The sequence below is a fragment of the Protomyctophum bolini genome (genome assembly GCF_963924005.1).
Source record: "Protomyctophum bolini genome assembly, chromosome: 12".
Taxonomy (NCBI): Eukaryota; Metazoa; Chordata; class Actinopteri; order Myctophiformes; family Myctophidae; genus Protomyctophum; species Protomyctophum bolini.
This window is the reverse complement of record NC_137873.1, coordinates 45,208,682-45,226,010: the sequence shown is the minus strand read 5'-3', so window position 1 is coordinate 45,226,010 and position 17,329 is coordinate 45,208,682. Positions and strand designations below refer to the sequence as shown.

General features: G+C 42.6%; 1 protein-coding gene across 2 annotated transcripts in view; it reads right to left on the bottom strand.

Moving 5' to 3' along the window:
* Window positions 1-670: 670 nt before the first annotated feature.
* The window catches only part of LOC308326401 (integrin alpha-6-like), a 50,183-nt gene continuing 33,524 nt past the window's right edge, over window positions 671-17,329 (bottom strand). The window contains exons 22-27 of one of the 2 annotated variants that reach the window (XM_080779278.1): window positions 6,376-6,486; window positions 5,764-5,862; window positions 4,281-4,326; window positions 4,081-4,160; window positions 2,560-2,662; window positions 671-827 (exon numbers count right to left, since the gene is read on the bottom strand). In XM_080779278.1, coding sequence (XP_080635404.1) covers window positions 2,588-2,662; window positions 4,081-4,160; window positions 4,281-4,326; window positions 5,764-5,862; window positions 6,376-6,486 — 411 coding nt within the window. In that variant the 3' untranslated portion in view covers window positions 671-827; window positions 2,560-2,587. Of the gene's footprint in view, window positions 828-2,559; window positions 2,663-4,080; window positions 4,207-4,280; window positions 4,327-5,763; window positions 5,863-6,375; window positions 6,487-17,329 lie in introns of both variants that reach the window. The other variant, XM_080779279.1, reaches the window with a different exon arrangement.

Sequence of the window (17,329 nt, the reverse complement as noted above, 5' to 3'; positions counted from 1 at the left end):
ACTAATAATCTTGTAAAAAAAATGGCGCAATTGTTTTCTACTCTGTCTGTGTCTCATACAGTAGGAGGGCTGTCTTCCAGTGACATCATCGATGGGGAATACAAGCTAATAAAGACGGCAGGCTTTCTAGTCCTGAAAAGTTGCAATGCGAAAATGGAAGTTGTCGTTCTCACGATAATGAAAATCTAAACATCTTTGTAAAAGAAATCTTGTTATAAAGTTGATCTGCCTAATGATGATGTCACTGGACGACGGTTTCTAAACTGCCCACAGCCCTCCTATGAGACACAGACTGAGTAGAAAAGAATCGTGCCATTTTATCATGATTGCGAACGCAGTGAGCACTTACTATGAGACCTAGCAGATCATGTCTGTCTGTCTGTGTGTGTGTGTCCCCTTTGTGCCCATATATGGAGCTGAGTGATTTCTGAATCACTCAGCTCCATATATGGGCACAAAAGGGGCCAGGTCCACATATACAGTAACAGCGGGACAGACACACAGACAGACAGACAGACAGCCATGCACACACACGAGCTGCGTTCGCTTCCCGCGTTTGCGCGTCTTACTTGTTATTAGTGAGGACCTATTATATGAAGACAGGTTGAAAAGTGGTGAAGTGGTCCTTTAAGTTAAGGTCCCTGGGGGTCCATGTGTAGTTAAGTTTAAGAGTAGTGGTGTTTATCTGGGGTCCATGTGGTCGTCCAGCTCTTCTTCTCCTGGTATTCCCAGTCCGTTTCGCTCCTCTCCTCCCGCCTGATCCGCACAGCGCTGTAGCTGGGAACGCTGGGAACACCCTGGAACTTAGAACGACGGAAAAACCCACACTGGAGAGGAGAGGAGAGGAGAGGAGAGGAGAGGAGAGGAGAGGAGAGGAGAGGAGAGGAGAGGAGAGGAGAGGAGAGGAGTGTTTAGCTCAAATGTACATCATGTTGTTTACATTTTTGTCTTCAAAAGCAATCAATCACAATAGATTGATCTCAAGTAGGAAGAGCCCAAGTAGTGAAGTGTGTCAGCGATGTTGAGATGACCATTCCTTCATTCCTTCCTTCATTCATTCCTTCCTTGCTTCCTTCATTCATGCACAGAGCAGAAGCAACCTTTCCTTAGAGACCAGAACAAGGTACATTCAAAAGAAGGTCAGGACAGTGATGTCATGCAGTCCCAGACGGCTGATTGGTCGCAGCACGGGAGCCAATCAACTGCAGCCGGAGTGGACGTTCAAGTCAATGAGAGCACGCACACACACATACACGCACGCACGCACACGCGCACGCACACACCATAGCATAGCGAACGGAGGTCGGTCGGTCATTCAGCAGCTAATATAAACTACACCACATTCAGCCCCTCCAAGCAGCACCACCATATATGGTCGTACAAGAAGATGACCATAGAAGAGCAGCCAGCGCTGAGCCCCCTCACAGCACAGAGCCCTGCTCACAGCACAGAGCCCCCTCACAGCACCGAGCGCTCACAGCACAGAGCCCTCACAGCACAGAGCCCTCACAGCACAGAGCCCTCTCACAGCACAGAGCCCCTCACAGCACAGAGCCCCTCACAGCAGAGAGAGATGTTTTCAGATGTTTCACCACGTGGGAGAAAAGCAAGGCTTTTGCACACCGACGGGTGACGGGTGCGTATAGGAGGAGGACAGCAGAGTGTCCGACGTGCTGAAAAAAAAGGAAAATACTCCCTGTCGCACACTGTCTTCAAATGCAGTGAAATGACTTACTTCTAAAACAGTGGCTCTCAAACAGTGGTCCTTAACCCATTCTGACCTGAGATCAGATTCATACAAGGTTTCCACTGGACACACACTGGTCTGATTAACCCATTCTGACCTGAGATCAGATTCTAAAAATGTCAGTCATTCTTCGATTTTTCAAAAATAGCAGACCTACAAGCTCGTAGCGCGCCACTCGGTGGTGCGCTACGAGCTTGTAGATCTGCTATTTTTCAATAGCTAAAGCATAACATGATGCTAAGACCAAAATGGGTTCCCGTTCAGAATGGGTTAATGAGGGGACCACCAGTGGTCCTTGAGGGGGTTCCAGGTGGTCCCCGTTGCTAAACGATGGTGAGTTGGTAACCAAATGGACCCTCAGGAGGACAGGACCCTCACGGATATTTAACTCATTGAGAGCGTAAAATGAAACCAAATGCACGTACGGGTCCAATTTGGTTTCATTGTACGCCGTCAATGAGTTACGTTATTGTTAAACATTGGGCATTACTTAATTTACAAGAAGTCTACACAAATTAGACAAAGTAGAAGGATTGTTATTTTGATTTGACGTTTGCCAAACGTATGGACTATGGACAAAATATTCTTTAGTTTTGGGTCTGAGAGGCTATAAAATCTCTGCTCCGTAGGCTCAGATGCCAGAATAAATATACTGGGCCTTGATATGAAACGGGTTGAAAACCACTGGTCTAAAAAAGATAAAGATATTATCCCGATAAAGGGCCCTATGTTGCGGTTCCCTTACTAAAGAACTTCACTACAGTTGAAGACAGCGTGCCGAGACGTGTTTCCTTGTAATCCAGATGTTTTACCAGTCCGTCCGTCTCCTATAAAGACTCTCTAGGCGTCAGACGTCAGTCTCTCTTTGTCTGAGGACGGCCCGTCGTCTTTGTCCTTCTGGCCAAAGAATCCACACTGAGGAGAGAACATGGTTACAGCATAGTCTAGACAGTAGGGGGTGCTATTAACACATTTATTGCCCCCGGGGTTATTTCATCCATTAATAAAATGTGCCCAGCGTTTAAAGCGCCCGGAACTAAACTGGGTGCTCTGATTTAACGGATTAAATAACCCCGGGCGATCGGAGAGTTAAACATGGTTACAACATGCAGGGGGTCATCAATATGTCATCAATATGTCATCACTATGTCATCACTATGTCATCAATATGTCCTACAGGGGTCAGGGGTCGTCAGTATGTCCGTACAGGGACTTGGGGCGACTTGTTATAACTATTTATTTATTATTTATGTTATAACCATTTATTTATTATTTATATTAAAACTACTTATTTATTATTTATGTTATAACCATTTATTTATCATTTATTTTATAACTATTTATTTATTATTTATGTTATAACTATTTTCGCCCTTATCCGCAAACCCGTTTATTTTACTTTTTTGATCGTACTATTTTGAAATAAAAGGAGCTATCCGATTGGTGTTCATACCTCCAGCAAGGTAAATAAAAGGAGCTATCCGATTGGTGCTCATACCTCCAGCAAGGTAAATAAAAGGAGCTATCCGATTGGAGTTCATACCTCCAGCAAGGTAAATAAAAGGAGCTATCCGATTGGTGCTCATACCTCCAGCAAGGTAAATAAAAGGAGCTATCTGATTGGTGCTCATACCTTCAGCGAAGGTAAATAAAAGGAGCTATCTGATTGGTGCTCATACCTCCAGGAAGGTAAATAAAAGGAGCTATCTGATTGGTGCTCATACCTCCAGGGAAGGTAAATAAAAGGAGCTATCTGATTGGTGCTCATACCTCCAGGGAAGGTAAATAAAAGGAGCTATCTGATTGGTGCTCATACCTCCAGGAAGGTAAATAAAAGGAGCTATCTGATTGGTGCTCATACGTCCAGGGAAGGTAAATAAAAGGAGCTATCTGATTGGTGCTCATACCTCCAGGGAAGGTAAATAAAAGGAGCCATCTGATTCGTGCTCATACCTCCAAGAAGGTAAATAAAAGGAGCCATCTGATTCGTGCTCATACCTCCAGGAAGGTAAATAAAAGGAGCCATCTGATTCGTGCTCATACCTCCAAGAAGGTAAATAAAAGGAGCCATCTGATTGGTGCTCATACCTCCAGGAAGGTAAATAAAAAGGAGCTATCTGATTGGCACTCATACCTCCAGGGAAGGTAAATAAAAGGAGCTATCTGATTGGTGCTCATACCTCCAGGAAGGTAAATAAAAGGAGCCATCTGATTGGTGCTCATACCTCCAGCAAGGTAAATAAAAGGAGCGATCAGGAGAGTGAAGTCTCAACCCGTTGCCCCCGCGGACCCGACTACGGATAAGCGGTTAAAGATGGACGGACGATGTTTACCTTCCACAGCAGGAACACCAACAGGCCCAGCAGCAACAGGCCCAACAAGATGGCTACCAGGATGATCCACCAGGGGAGACCTCCATACTGCACTGCTCTCCTCTCTGGGAAGACTGTCACTCTGACCTGGAAGCATATTAATAAATACATCATCTATATATCTATTTATATCTATTAATATATACTGTATGATAGAAGACCTCCATACTGCACTGCCCTCCTCTCTGGGAAGACAGTCACTCTGACCTGGAAACATATTAATAAATACATCATCTATATATCTATTACATCTATTAATATATACTGTATGATGGAAGACCTCCGTACTGTCACTGCCCTCCTCTCTGGGAAGACTGTCACTCTGACCTGGAAACATATTTGCGAACGCAGTGAGCACTTACTATGAGACCTAGTAGATCATGTCTGTCTGTCTGTCTGTCTGTCTGTGTGTCTGTCTGTCCCGCTTTTGTGCCCATATATGGAGCTGAGTGATTTGTTTGTGATTGATGCAAGTGTCTGTCCCGCTGTTACGTCACCATGACTCAGCCATGACCATATAAGGAGTCCCCAAAGCAGCTATACGTCCAAAACCCAAATATGTACGAGCTGCGTTCGCTTCCCGCGTTTGCACGTCTTACTGGTAATATATCGTTGCTGTTCGGGAGGAAACCATTTTCCGTTTACATAAATCCGTGCTATTGAACACCCTTTATGTAGTAGCAGGCAGTAGCAGTAGTTTTACAGACCTGTGTATTAGCGTTCTTTATGTAGTAGCAGTAGTAGTAGCAGTAGCAGCAGCAGTAGTTTTACAGACCTGTGTATTAGCGTTCTTTATGTAGTAGCAGTAGCAGTAGTTTTACAGACCTGTGTATTAGCGTTCTTTATGTAGTAGCAGTAGCAGCAGCAGTAGTTTTACAGACCTGTGTATTAGCGTTCTTTATGTAGTAGCAGTAGCAGTAGTAGCTTTACAGACCTGTGTATTAGCGTTCTTTATGTAGTAGCAGTAGCAGCAGCAGTAGTTTTACAGACCTGTGTATTAGCGTTCTTTATGTAGTAGCAGTAGCAGTAGTTTTACAGACCTGTGTATTAGCGTTCTTTATGTAGTAGCAGTAGCAGTAGCAGTAGTTTTACAGACCTGTGTATTAGCGTTCTTTATGTAGTAGCAGTAGCAGTAGTTTTACAGACCTGTGTATTAGCGTTCTTTATGTAGTAGCAGTAGCAGCAGCAGTAGTTTTACAGACCTGTGTATTAGCGTTCTTTATGTAGTAGCAGTAGCAGTAGCAGCAGTAGTTTTACAGACCTGTGTATTAGCGTTTTTTATGTAGTAGCAGTAGCAGCTTTACAGACCTGTGTATTAGCGTTCTTTATGTAGTAGCAGCAGTAGTAGTAGCAGTAGCAGCAGCAGTAGTTTTACAGACCTGTGTATTAGCGTTCTTTATGTAGTAGCAGTAGCAGTAGTAGCTTTACAGACCTGTGTATTAGCGTTCTTTATGTAGTAGCAGTAGCAGTAGCAGTAGTTTTACAGACCTGTGTATTAGCGTTCTTTATGTAGTAGCAGTAGCAGCAGTAGTTTTACAGACCTGTGTATTAGCGTTCTTTATGTAGTAGCAGTAGCAGTAGTTTTACAGACCTGTGTATTAGCGTTCTTTATGTAGTAGCAGTAGCAGCAGTAGTTTTACAGACCTGTGTATTATCGTTCTTCAGAACCATGTTCTTTGCCTTTCCCTCCACACTGATAGAAGCGTCCACCAGAACATCCAGGTAGTTCAGCTCAGAGAAGTCCTGTAAACATACAATACGTACATTATTACTGTAAACATACAATACATACATGTTATTACTGTAAACATACAATACATACATTATTAAATATATGGAATGTCAGAACAGGTCAGCTCCATATATGGAGATCTAAGGGTTTGAGGTCAGATGTAGAGTTGCTGGCCAATAATGATGACATCAGGGATCTCCATATATGGGCTTAATTGTGACAGCTGGTCGTATTTCTCCATCCCTGATGATGTCACGTGATGTGACGATGACCTGGGCACCATATATGGGGGCATTCCCATGTATGGAGATAATGAGTGACTGACTGACGGGAAATGTAGGATTTCATAGTAAATGGAACCCGAGGTCACATTTACTATGAAATAAATAAATAAAAGTCTGATTGGTGGAAGGTAAATAAAAGGAGCTATGTGATTGGTGGAAGGTAAATAAGGTAAATAAAAGGAGTGATGTGATTGGTGGAAGGTAAATAAGGTAAATAAAAGGAGCGATGTGATTGGCTACCTCCAGGAAGGTGCTGTTCCACAGGCGAGCGTACAGAGTGATGACCGCATCGCTGTCCAGGCCCTGTAGGGGGCAGCGCAGCTCCACACACTTAGCCCCGCTGCTGCAGGACTGCACACACACACACACACACACACACACACACACACACACACACACACACACACACACACACCCACCACACACCACACACACCACACACACACACACACACACAAACAAGATAAGCTTTGGGCTTATCCAGTACCCGGTATCAATAAGCTCTGGGCTTATCCAGTACCCGGAATCAATAAACTTTGGTCTTATCCAGTACCCGGTATCGATAAGCTTTGGGCTTATCCAGTACCCGGTATCGATAAGCTTTGGGCTTATCCAGTACCCGGTATCGATAAGCTTTGGGCTTATCCAGTACCCGGTATCAATAAGCTTTGGGCTTATCCAGTACTCGGTATCAATAAGCTTTGGGCTCATCCAGTACCCGGTATCAATAAGCTTTGGGCTTATCCAGTACCCGGTATCAATAAGCTTTGGGCTCATCCAGTACCCCGTATCAATAAGCTTTGGGCTCATCCAGTACCCGGTATCAATAAGCTTTGGGCTCATCCAGTACTCGGTATCAATAAGCTTTGGTCTTATCCAGTACCCGGTATCAATAAGCTTTGGGCTTATCCAGTACTCGGTATCAATAAGCTTTGGGCTCATCCAGTACCCGGTATCAATAAGCTTTGGGCTCATCCAGTACCCGGTATCAATAAGCTTTGGGCTTATCCAGTACCCGGTATCAATAAGCTTTGGGCTCATCCAGTACCCCGTATCAATAAGCTTTGGGCTTATCGAGCCTGTTATGGAGCGTAGCGGTCCATGATGTCATGTTTAAACAAATCAAGACAAGATCAATAAATAAATGTAATGATCCACGCTGGCACAAACATGTGGGTCTAGAAGTGTATTGATACCTGACGACCAGCGCTGTGCGGGGTAACTACATTACGCTTTTAAACACGTATTAACCAGTTTAAACAGTTTATTTAATATTATTTTATTTGTAAAAAGTCGATTACCGTAACGCATTTTGGGGCGGGAACCCCTTCTGGTGTTTTAAGCATTATGTTATGCTTTAGCTGTTGAAAAATAGCTCATAGGTCTGCTCATATGAGCTTGTAGGTCTGCTATTTTTGAAAAATCGTGAAAATGTCGTGCAAATCTTTGAATATATATTCTTTCAGAACGTTTTTAACTCAAATCTTTGCTTCATGGGGGGGAGGGGGGGGGGGGGGAGGGTCCCTGGAACTACATATTTTCAGATGGGGGTCGGCAGCCAAATACATATATTTCTGGGGGTCCTTGACATGGAAATGTTTGAGAACCACTGACATATAGAAACAGACAAAAAGAAACATATGTCTGAATACTGTCAGGATTTAGAAGACATTTGTAGAATCGGCGTCAGGTCTAAAGGGATTCATTCCGTCTGTTAGAAAAGTTCTGTATTTGAAGGTCATAGTAAAATATACTGGTTCTGTTCACAGTCCGTCTCCCGTCTTTAGGTCATAGTAAAATATACTGGTTCTGTTCACAGTCCGTCTCCCGTCTTTAGGTCGTAGTAAAATATACTGGTTCTGTTCACAGTCCGTCTCCCGTCTTTAGGTCATAGTAAAATATACTGGTTCTGTTCACAGTCCGTCTCCCGTCTTTAGGTCATATAGTAAAATATACTGGTTCTGTTCACAGTCCGTCTCCCGTCTTTAGGTCATATAGTAAAATATACTGGTTCTGTTCACAGTCCTTCTCCCTTCTTTAGGTCACAGTAAAATATAATGGTTCTGTTCACAGTCCGTCTCCCGTCTTTAGGTCATATAGTAAAATATACTGGTTCTGTTCACAGTCCGTCTCCCGTCTTTAGGTCATAGTAAAATATACTGGTTCTGTTCACAGTCCGTCTCCCGTCTTTAGGTCATATAGTAAAATATACTGGTTCTGTTCACAGTCCGTCTCCCGTCTTTAGGTCATATAGTAAAATATACTGGTTCTGTTCACAGTCCGTCTCCCTTCTTTAGGTCATATAGTAAAATATACTGGTTCTGTTCACAGTCCGTCTCCCGTCTTTAGGTCATAGTAAAATATACTGGTTCTGTTCACAGTCCGTCTCCCTTCTTTAGGTCATATAGTAAAATATACTGGTTCTGTTCACAGTCCGTCTCCCGTCTTTAGGTCATAGTAAAATATACTGGTTCTGTTCACAGTCCGTCTCCCGTCTTTAGGTCATATAGTAAAATATACTGGTTCTGTTCACAGTCCGTCTCCCGTCTTTAGGTCGTAGTAAAATATACTGGTTCTGTTCACAGTCCGTCTCCCGTCTTTAGGTCATATAGTAAAATATACTGGTTCTGTTCACAGTCCGTCTCCCGTCTTTAGGTCACAGTAAAATATACTGGTTCTGTTCACAATCCGTCTCCCGTCTTTAGGTCATATAGTAAAATATACTGGTTCTGTTCACAGTCCGTCTCCCTTCTTTAGGTCATAGTAAAATATACTGGTTCTGTTCACAGTCCGTCTCCTGTCTTTAGGTCATAGTAAAATATACTGGTTCTGTTCACAGTCCGTCTCCCGTCTTTAGGTCATATAGTAAAATATACTGGTTCTGTTCACAGTCCGTCTCCCGTCTTTAGGTCGTAGTAAAATATACTGGTTCTGTTCACAGTCAGTCTCCCGTCTTTAGGTCATAGTAAAATATACTGGTTCTGTTCACAGTCCGTCTCCCGTCTTTAGGTCATAGTAAAATATACTGGTTCTGTTCACAGTCCGTCTCCCGTCTTTAGGTCATATAGTAAAATATACTGGTTCTGTTCACAGTCCGTCTCCCGTCTTTAGGTCATATAGTAAAATATACTGGTTCTGTTCACAGTCCGTCTCCCGTCTTTAGGTCATAGTAAAATATACTGGTTCTGTTCACAGTCAGTCTCCCGTCTTTAGGTCATATAGTAAAATATACTGGTTCTGTTCACAATCCGTCTCCAGTCTTTAGGTCATAGTAAAATATACTGGTTCTGTTCACAGTCCGTCTCCCGTCTTTAGGTCATATAGTAAAATATACTGGTTCTGTTCACAGTCCGTCTCCCGTCTTTAGGTCATAGTAAAATATACTGGTTCTGTTCACAGTCCGTCTCCCGTCTTTAGGTCATAGTAAAATATACTGGTTCTGTTCACAGTCCGTCTCCCGTCTTTAGGTCATAGTAAAATATACTGGTTCTGTTCACAGTCCGTCTCCCGTCTTTAGGTCATAGTAAAATATACTGGTTCTGTTCACAGTCCGTCTCCCGTCTTTAGGTCATATAGTAAAATATACTGGTTCTGTTCACAGTCCGTCTCCCTTCTTTAGGTCATATAGTAAAATATACTGGTTCTGTTCACAGTCCGTCTCCCGTCTTTAGGTCATATAGTAAAATATACTGGTTCTGTTCACAGTCCGTCTCCCGTCTTTAGGTCGTAGTAAAATATACTGGTTCTGTTCACAGTCCGTCTCCCGTCTTTAGGTCGTAGTAAAATATACTGGTTCTGTTCACAGTCCGTCTCCCGTCTTTAGGTCACAGTAAAATATACTGGTTCTGTTCACAGTCCGTCTCCCTTCTTTAGGTCATAGTAAAATATACTGGTTCTGTTCACAGTCCGTCTCCCGTCTTTAGGTCACAGTAAAATATACTGGTTCTGTTCACAGTCCGTCTCCCTTCTTTAGGTCATAGTAAAATATACTGGTTCTGTTCACAGTCCGTCTCCCGTCTTTAGGTCATATAGTAAAATATACTGGTTCTGTTCACAGTCCGTCTCCCGTCTTTAGGTCACAGTAAAATATACTGGTTCTGTTCACAGTCCGTCTCCCGTCTTTAGGTCATATAGTAAAATATACTGGTTCTGTTCACAGTCCGTCTCCCTTCTTTAGGTCATATAGTAAAATATACTGGTTCTGTTCACAGTCCGTCTCCCGTCTTTAGGTCATAGTAAAATATACTGGTTCTGTTCACAGTCCGTCTCCCGTCTTTAGGTCACAGTAAAATATACTGGTTCTGTTCACAGTCCGTCTCCCGTCTTTAGGTCACAGTAAAATATACTGGTTCTGTTCACAGTCCGTCTCCCGTCTTTAGGTCACAGTAAAATATACTGGTTCTGTTCACAGTCCGTCTCCCGTCTTTAGGTCACAGTAAAATATACTGGTTCTGTTCACAATCAGTCTCCCGTCTTTAGGTCACAGTAAAATATACTGGTTCTGTTCACAGTCCGTCTCCCGTCTTTAGGTCACAGTAAAATATACTGGTTCTGTTCACAGTCCGTCTCCCGTCTTTAGGTCATATAGTAAAATATACTGGTTCTGTTCACAGTCCGTCTCCCGTCTTTAGGCCATAGTAAAATATACTGGTTCTGTTCACAGTCCATCTCCCGTCTTTAGGTCATATAGTAAAATATACTGGTTCTGTTCACAGTCCGTCTCCCGTCTTTAGGTCATATAGTAAAATATACTGGTTCTGTTCACAGTCCGTCTCCCGTCTTTAGGTCATATAGTAAAATATACTGGTTCTGTTCACAGTCCGTCTCCCGTCTTTAGGTCACAGTAAAATATACTGGTTCTGTTCACAATCCGTCTCCCGTCTTTAGGTCATATAGTAAAATATACTGGTTCTGTTCACAGTCCGTCTCCCGTCTTTAGGTCATATAGTAAAATATACTGGTTCTGTTCACAGTCCGTCTCCCGTCTTTAGGCCATAGTAAAATATACTGGTTCTGTTCACAGTCCATCTCCCGTCTTTAGGTCATATAGTAAAATATACTGGTTCTGTTCACAGTCCGTCTCCCGTCTTTAGGTCATATAGTAAAATATACTGGTTCTGTTCACAGTCCGTCTCCCGTCTTTAGGTCATATAGTAAAATATACTGGTTCTGTTCACAGTCCGTCTCCCGTCTTTAGGTCACAGTAAAATATACTGGTTCTGTTCACAATCCGTCTCCCGTCTTTAGGTCATAGTAAAATATACTGGTTCTGTTCACAGTCCGTCTCCCGTCTTTAGGTCACAGTAAAATATACTGGTTCTGTTCACAGTCCGTCTCCCTTCTTTAGGTCATATAGTAAAATATACTGGTTCTGTTCACAGTCCGTCTCCCGTCTTTAGGTCACAGTAAAATATACTGGTTCTGTTCACAGTCCGTCTCCCGTCTTTAGGTCATAGTAAAATATACTGGTTCTGTTCACAGTCCGTCTCCCGTCTTTAGGTCATATAGTAAAATATACTGGTTCTGTTCACAATCCGTCTCCCGTCTTTAGGTCACAGTAAAATATACTGGTTCTGTTCACAGTCCGTCTCCCGTCTTTAGGTCATATAGTAAAATATACTGGTTCTGTTCACAGTCCGTCTCCCTTCTTTAGGTCATATAGTAAAATATACTGGTTCTGTTCACAGTCCGTCTCCCGTCTTTAGGTCATATAGTAAAATATACTGGTTCTGTTCACAGTCCGTCTCCCGTCTTTAGGTCACAGTAAAATATACTGGTTCTGTTCACAGTCCGTCTCCCTTCTTTAGGTCACAGTAAAATATACTGGTTCTGTTCACAGTCCGTCTCCCGTCTTTAGGCCACAGTAAAATATACTGGTTCTGTTCACAGTCCGTCTCCCTTCTTTAGGTCATAGTAAAATATACTGGTTCTGTTCACAGTCCGTCTCCCGTCTTTAGGTCACAGTAAAATATACTGGTTCTGTTCACAATCCGTCTCCCGTCTTTAGGTCATAGTAAAATATACTGGTTCTGTTCACAGTCCGTCTCCCGTCTTTAGGCCACAGTAAAATATACTGGTTCTGTTCACAGTCCGTCTCCCGTCTTTAGGCCACAGTAAAATATACTGGTTCTGTTCACAGTCCGTCTCCCGTCTTTAGGTCATATAGTAAAATATACTGGTTCTGTTCACAGTCCGTCTCCCGTCTTTAGGTCATATAGTAAAATATACTGGTTCTGTTCACAGTCCGTCTCCCGTCTTTAGGTCACAGTAAAATATACTGGTTCTGTTCACAGTCCGTCTCCCGTCTTTAGGTCATATAGTAAAATATACTGGTTCTGTTCACAGTCTGTCTCCCGTCTTTAGGTCACAGTAAAATATACTGGTTCTGTTCACAGTCCGTCTCCCGTCTTTAGGTCACAGTAAAATATACTGGTTCTGTTCACAGTCCGTCTCCCGTCTTTAGGTCATATAGTAAAATATACTGGTTCTGTTCACAGTCCGTCTCCCGTCTTTAGGTCATATAGTAAAATATACTGGTTCTGTTCACAGTCCGTCTCCCGTCTTTAGGTCACAGTAAAATATACTGGTTCTGTTCACAGTCCGTCTCCCGTCTTTAGGTCATAGTAAAATATACTGGTTCTGTTCACAGTCCGTCTCCCGTCTTTAGGTCATATAGTAAAATATACTGGTTCTGTTCACAGTCCGTCTCCCGTCTTTAGGTCACAGTAAAATATACTGGTTCTGTTCACAGTCCGTCTCCCGTCTTTAGGTCGTAGTAAAATATACTGGTTCTGTTCACAGTCCGTCTCCCGTCTTTAGGTCGTAGTAAAATATACTGGTTCTGTTCACAGTCCGTCTCCCGTCTTTAGGTCATAGTAAAATATACTGGTTCTGTTCACAATCCGTCTCCCGTCTTTAGGTCATAGTAAAATATACTGGTTCTGTTCACAATCCGTCTCCCGTCTTTAGGTCATAGTAAAATATACTGGTTCTGTTCACAGTCCGTCTCCCGTCTTTAGGTCATAGTAAAATATACTGGTTCTGTTCACAATCCGTCTCCCGTCTTTAGGTCATAGTAAAATATACTGGTTCTGTTCACAGTCCGTCTCCCGTCTTTAGGTCATAGTAAAATATACTGGTTCTGTTCACAGTCCGTCTCCCTTCTTTAGGTCATAGTAAAATATACTGGTTCTGTTCACAGTCCGTCTCCCGTCTTTAGGTCATAGTAAAATATACTGGTTCTGTTCACAGTCCGTCTCCCGTCTTTAGGTCGTAGTAAAATATACTGGTTCTGTTCACAGTCCGTCTCCCGTCTTTAGGTCATAGTAAAATATACTGGTTCTGTTCACAGTCCGTCTCCCGTCTTTAGGTCGTAGTAAAATATACTGGTTCTGTTCACAGTCCGTCTCCCTTCTTTAGGTCATAGTAAAATATACTGGTTCTGTTCACAGTCCGTCTCCCGTCTTTAGGTCATAGTAAAATATACTGGTTCTGTTCACAGTCCGTCTCCCGTCTTTAGGTCACAGTAAAATATACTGGTTCTGTTCACAATCCGTCTCCCGTCTTTAGGTCATAGTAAAATATACTGGTTCTGTTCACAGTCCGTCTCCCGTCTTTAGGTCATAGTAAAATATACTGGTTCTGTTCACAGTCCGTCTCCCTTCTTTAGGTCATAGTAAAATATACTGGTTCTGTTCACAGTCCGTCTCCCGTCTTTAGGTCATATAGTAAAATATACTGGTTCTGTTCACAGTCCGTCTCCCGTCTTTAGGTCGTAGTAAAATATACTGGTTCTGTTCACAGTCCGTCTCCCGTCTTTAGGTCGTAGTAAAATATACTGGTTCTGTTCACAGTCCGTCTCCCGTCTTTAGGTCACAGTAAAATATACTGGTTCTGTTCACAGTCCGTCTCCCTTCTTTAGGTCATAGTAAAATATACTGGTTCTGTTCACAGTCCGTCTCCCGTCTTTAGGTCACAGTAAAATATACTGGTTCTGTTCACAGTCCGTCTCCCTTCTTTAGGTCATAGTAAAATATACTGGTTCTGTTCACAGTCCGTCTCCCGTCTTTAGGTCATATAGTAAAATATACTGGTTCTGTTCACAGTCCGTCTCCCGTCTTTAGGTCACAGTAAAATATACTGGTTCTGTTCACAGTCCGTCTCCCGTCTTTAGGTCATATAGTAAAATATACTGGTTCTGTTCACAGTCCGTCTCCCTTCTTTAGGTCATATAGTAAAATATACTGGTTCTGTTCACAGTCCGTCTCCCGTCTTTAGGTCATAGTAAAATATACTGGTTCTGTTCACAGTCCGTCTCCCGTCTTTAGGTCACAGTAAAATATACTGGTTCTGTTCACAGTCCGTCTCCCGTCTTTAGGTCACAGTAAAATATACTGGTTCTGTTCACAGTCCGTCTCCCGTCTTTAGGTCACAGTAAAATATACTGGTTCTGTTCACAGTCCGTCTCCCGTCTTTAGGTCACAGTAAAATATACTGGTTCTGTTCACAATCCGTCTCCCGTCTTTAGGTCACAGTAAAATATACTGGTTCTGTTCACAGTCCGTCTCCCGTCTTTAGGTCACAGTAAAATATACTGGTTCTGTTCACAGTCCGTCTCCCGTCTTTAGGTCATATAGTAAAATATACTGGTTCTGTTCACAGTCCGTCTCCCGTCTTTAGGCCATAGTAAAATATACTGGTTCTGTTCACAGTCCATCTCCCGTCTTTAGGTCATATAGTAAAATATACTGGTTCTGTTCACAGTCCGTCTCCCGTCTTTAGGTCATATAGTAAAATATACTGGTTCTGTTCACAGTCCGTCTCCCGTCTTTAGGTCATATAGTAAAATATACTGGTTCTGTTCACAGTCCGTCTCCCGTCTTTAGGTCACAGTAAAATATACTGGTTCTGTTCACAATCCGTCTCCCGTCTTTAGGTCATATAGTAAAATATACTGGTTCTGTTCACAGTCCGTCTCCCGTCTTTAGGTCATATAGTAAAATATACTGGTTCTGTTCACAGTCCGTCTCCCGTCTTTAGGCCATAGTAAAATATACTGGTTCTGTTCACAGTCCATCTCCCGTCTTTAGGTCATATAGTAAAATATACTGGTTCTGTTCACAGTCCGTCTCCCGTCTTTAGGTCATATAGTAAAATATACTGGTTCTGTTCACAGTCCGTCTCCCGTCTTTAGGTCATATAGTAAAATATACTGGTTCTGTTCACAGTCCGTCTCCCGTCTTTAGGTCACAGTAAAATATACTGGTTCTGTTCACAATCAGTCTCCCGTCTTTAGGTCATAGTAAAATATACTGGTTCTGTTCACAGTCCGTCTCCCGTCTTTAGGTCACAGTAAAATATACTGGTTCTGTTCACAGTCCGTCTCCCTTCTTTAGGTCATATAGTAAAATATACTGGTTCTGTTCACAGTCCGTCTCCCGTCTTTAGGTCACAGTAAAATATACTGGTTCTGTTCACAGTCCGTCTCCCGTCTTTAGGTCATAGTAAAATATACTGGTTCTGTTCACAGTCCGTCTCCCGTCTTTAGGTCATATAGTAAAATATACTGGTTCTGTTCACAATCCGTCTCCCGTCTTTAGGTCACAGTAAAATATACTGGTTCTGTTCACAGTCCGTCTCCCGTCTTTAGGTCATATAGTAAAATATACTGGTTCTGTTCACAGTCCGTCTCCCTTCTTTAGGTCATATAGTAAAATATACTGGTTCTGTTCACAGTCCGTCTCCCGTCTTTAGGTCATATAGTAAAATATACTGGTTCTGTTCACAGTCCGTCTCCCGTCTTTAGGTCACAGTAAAATATACTGGTTCTGTTCACAGTCCGTCTCCCTTCTTTAGGTCACAGTAAAATATACTGGTTCTGTTCACAGTCCGTCTCCCGTCTTTAGGCCACAGTAAAATATACTGGTTCTGTTCACAGTCCGTCTCCCTTCTTTAGGTCATAGTAAAATATACTGGTTCTGTTCACAGTCCGTCTCCCGTCTTTAGGTCACAGTAAAATATACTGGTTCTGTTCACAATCCGTCTCCCGTCTTTAGGTCATAGTAAAATATACTGGTTCTGTTCACAGTCCGTCTCCCGTCTTTAGGCCACAGTAAAATATACTGGTTCTGTTCACAGTCCGTCTCCCGTCTTTAGGCCACAGTAAAATATACTGGTTCTGTTCACAGTCCGTCTCCCGTCTTTAGGTCATATAGTAAAATATACTGGTTCTGTTCACAGTCCGTCTCCCGTCTTTAGGTCATATAGTAAAATATACTGGTTCTGTTCACAGTCCGTCTCCCGTCTTTAGGTCACAGTAAAATATACTGGTTCTGTTCACAGTCCGTCTCCCGTCTTTAGGTCATATAGTAAAATATACTGGTTCTGTTCACAGTCTGTCTCCCGTCTTTAGGTCACAGTAAAATATACTGGTTCTGTTCACAGTCCGTCTCCCGTCTTTAGGTCACAGTAAAATATACTGGTTCTGTTCACAGTCCGTCTCCCGTCTTTAGGTCATATAGTAAAATATACTGGTTCTGTTCACAGTCCGTCTCCCGTCTTTAGGTCATATAGTAAAATATACTGGTTCTGTTCACAGTCCGTCTCCCGTCTTTAGGTCACAGTAAAATATACTGGTTCTGTTCACAGTCCGTCTCCCGTCTTTAGGTCATAGTAAAATATACTGGTTCTGTTCACAGTCCGTCTCCCGTCTTTGGGTCATATAGTAAAATATACTGGTTCTGTTCACAGTCCGTCTCCCGTCTTTAGGTCACAGTAAAATATACTGGTTCTGTTCACAGTCCGTCTCCCGTCTTTAGGTCGTAGTAAAATATACTGGTTCTGTTCACAGTCCGTCTCCCGTCTTTAGGTCGTAGTAAAATATACTGGTTCTGTTCACAGTCCGTCTCCCGTCTTTAGGTCATAGTAAAATATACTGGTTCTGTTCACAATCCGTCTCCCGTCTTTAGGTCATAGTAAAATATACTGGTTCTGTTCACAGTCTGTCTCCCGTCTTTAGGTCACAGTAAAATATACTGGTTCTGTTCACAGTCCGTCTCCCGTCTTTAGGTCATAGTAAAATATACTGGTTCTGTTCACAGTCCGTCTCCCTTCTTTAGGTCATAGTAAAATATACTGGTTCTGTTCACAGTCCGTCTCCCGTCTTTAGGTCATAGTAAAATATACTGGTTCTGTT